This window comes from Plasmodium reichenowi (assembly GCF_001601855.1).
Source record: "Plasmodium reichenowi strain SY57 chromosome Unknown, whole genome shotgun sequence".
Lineage (NCBI taxonomy): Eukaryota > Apicomplexa > Aconoidasida > Haemosporida > Plasmodiidae > Plasmodium > Plasmodium reichenowi.
The window spans coordinates 1-2,699 of record NW_017962499.1 but is presented as its reverse complement, the minus strand read 5'-3'; the positions used below and the strand labels follow the sequence as shown (position 1 = coordinate 2,699).

The following is a 2,699-nucleotide window of genomic DNA, read 5'->3' as shown; positions in this document are numbered from 1 at the left end:
GTGTTAAAAAAAAAAAAAAGGGAATAAAATATACAAAATAAAATAATGTTAAAAAAAAAGAATAAAAAAATATAGGAAAAAAAAAGGGGAAGAAAAATGTTAGAGAAAAAAGAAGGGGAGAAAAAAATACTAAGAAAAAAAGGAAAAAAAAAAACTATAGGAAAAAAGAAAAGAAAAAAAATTAAAAAAATATAGGGAGAAAATAAGGTTAAAGAAAAAGTGGAGAAACAAATGTTCACAAAAAAAAAAAGAATGAAAACATTGAAAAATAAAATTGTTAGAGAAAATAAAATAAAAAAAATAAATAAATAAATAAATAAAAAACATTTTCTATAAAAAAAAATATATATTATACAATAAGAACTATATATAGAAATTTAAATAATAAAAAAAAAATTTAAAAAAAAACAAAATTACAAACATAACCATATACAAACCTAAATACATAAATATATATCCTACATACATACATTCCCCCATACACACCTACATATACACCCCTACACACCTACCTACACACCTACCTACACACCTACCTACACATACCCATACATCTCTACATATACATATATATGTTTATTTTTTTATTATAGAAAAAAACCAAATCATCTGTTGATATGTTGCGCGTTCTGCAAATACCCCAAAACGATTATGATATACCGACAAAACGTTCACCCAATAGGTACATACCATATAAAAGTGCTCAATATAGAGGCAAAACATACTTATATGTAGAAGGGGATAGTGGAACAGATAGTGGTTACACCGATCATTATAGTGATATTACTTCATCTTCCGAAAGTGAGTATGAAGAATTCGATATCAATGACATATATGTTCCTGATAGTCCTAAATATAAAACTTTGATAGAAGTGGTACTTGAACCATCAAAAAGAGATACACAAAGTGGTAACAACACACCAAATAGTGATAATACCATACCAAATAGTGGCAATACCATATCAACTAGTGATACACCAAATACAACTAGTGATATACCACCACCCATTACAGATGAAGAATGGAATGAACTCAAACATGATTTTATATCACAATATGTAGTACGTGAACCACTGGATGTATCAAATGATTATACAAGTGGAAATGTTCCTTTAAATACACAACCAAATATTTTAGGTGATAATGTGGATAATAATACCCATCTCACCCCGTCACGCGATACGTTGGACCAAAAACCTTTTATTATGTCCATACATGATAGAAATTTACTTAGCGGAGAAGAATACAATTATGATATGTTTAGAAATGGTAATAATGATTTATACAGTGGTATTGATACAATTAATGGTAATAATGATTTATATAGTGGTATTGATTCAACAAGTGACAACCATCATCCTTATAGTGGTATAGATTTAATTAATGATTCATTAAATAGTGGTAACAAACATATTGATATATATGATGAAATATTGAAACGAAAAGAAAATGAATTATTTGGGACAGAAAATACAAAACGTACGAGTACACATAATGTTGCCAAACTTACAAATAGTGACCCCATCCACAACCAATTAGATTTGTTCCATAAATGGTTAGATAGACATAGAGACATGAGCGAAAAGTGGGACAAAAACAAAGTGGAAATGTTAGATAAATTGAAGGAAAAATGGGAAAATGAGACACATAGTGGTAATAAAACTAGTGGAAATATCACACCAACTAGTAATATACCTAGTGATAACAACATTCATAGTGACGTACCATACGTGTTAAATACTGATGTTTCCATACATATACATATGGATGATCCTAAACCTACAAATGAATTCTCAAATATGGATACATACCCTAATAATTCTTCTATGGATAATATCTTGGATGATCTGAAAAAATATAATGAACCCTATTATGATGTGCAAGATGATATTTATTATGATGTAAATGATCATGACGCATCAACTGTGGATAGTAATAATATGGATGTACATAGTAATGTAAATATTGAAATGAGTGTAAAGAATACCCAAATGATGGAAGAAAAATATCCTATAGGAGATGTTTGGGATATATGAAATTGAGGGTGTTTGTTTGATGTATTTTTTTTTTTTTCTTTTTTTAAAAATATATAAATTATTTATGGTTTATATTCTATTTGTTATTTGTCGTATATATGTTATATATTTTTTTATTTGTGGATTTTTTTTATGTAATTTTTTTTTTTTTTTTTTTGTATTTGATTTTTAGTATTATAAATTATATTATATTTTATATATGTAAATATGTATATAACATGATTATATTGTGTTGTATTAGATTTTTTAATGTTGTGGTGTTATTATATACAATCTTATATATATGTACAGTGTTATGTATATTAATTATAATCACATTAGTAAATATTATTTAGATTAAACATATAAAATATTAAATATATATATATATATATATATATATATATATATATATATATATATATATATATATACAAATACATACATAAATACATACAAATACATTTATTTAAAAATATAAATATATATATATTTGTCGCTTATCTATAGAAAAATAAATATATATGTAGTACACGTTGTAGATAAATTAATAACAAATAAGAAAAAAATATATTATTATTATTTACTATTATTTTTTTTTTTTTGTTGTTGTTTTATGTTTTAATTTAGTTTCTCATGTTTTGTTTTTTCTTTATATAGAATTCTATTGAAAAAAAAAATAAT

General features: G+C 24.4%; 1 protein-coding gene across 1 annotated transcript; it reads left to right on the top strand.

Annotated features, from left to right (window-relative positions):
• Nucleotides 1–593: 593 nt before the first annotated feature.
• PRSY57_0028700 (erythrocyte membrane protein 1, EMP1) lies at nt 594–2,036 on the top strand (the record flags this gene model as incomplete). The annotated part of the gene is made up of 1 exon (XM_020114340.1): nt 594–2,036. A coding segment is annotated over one exon (1,443 nt), but the record flags the coding sequence as incomplete, so codon positions are not given.
• Between the last annotated feature and the right edge of the window lie 663 nt (nt 2,037–2,699).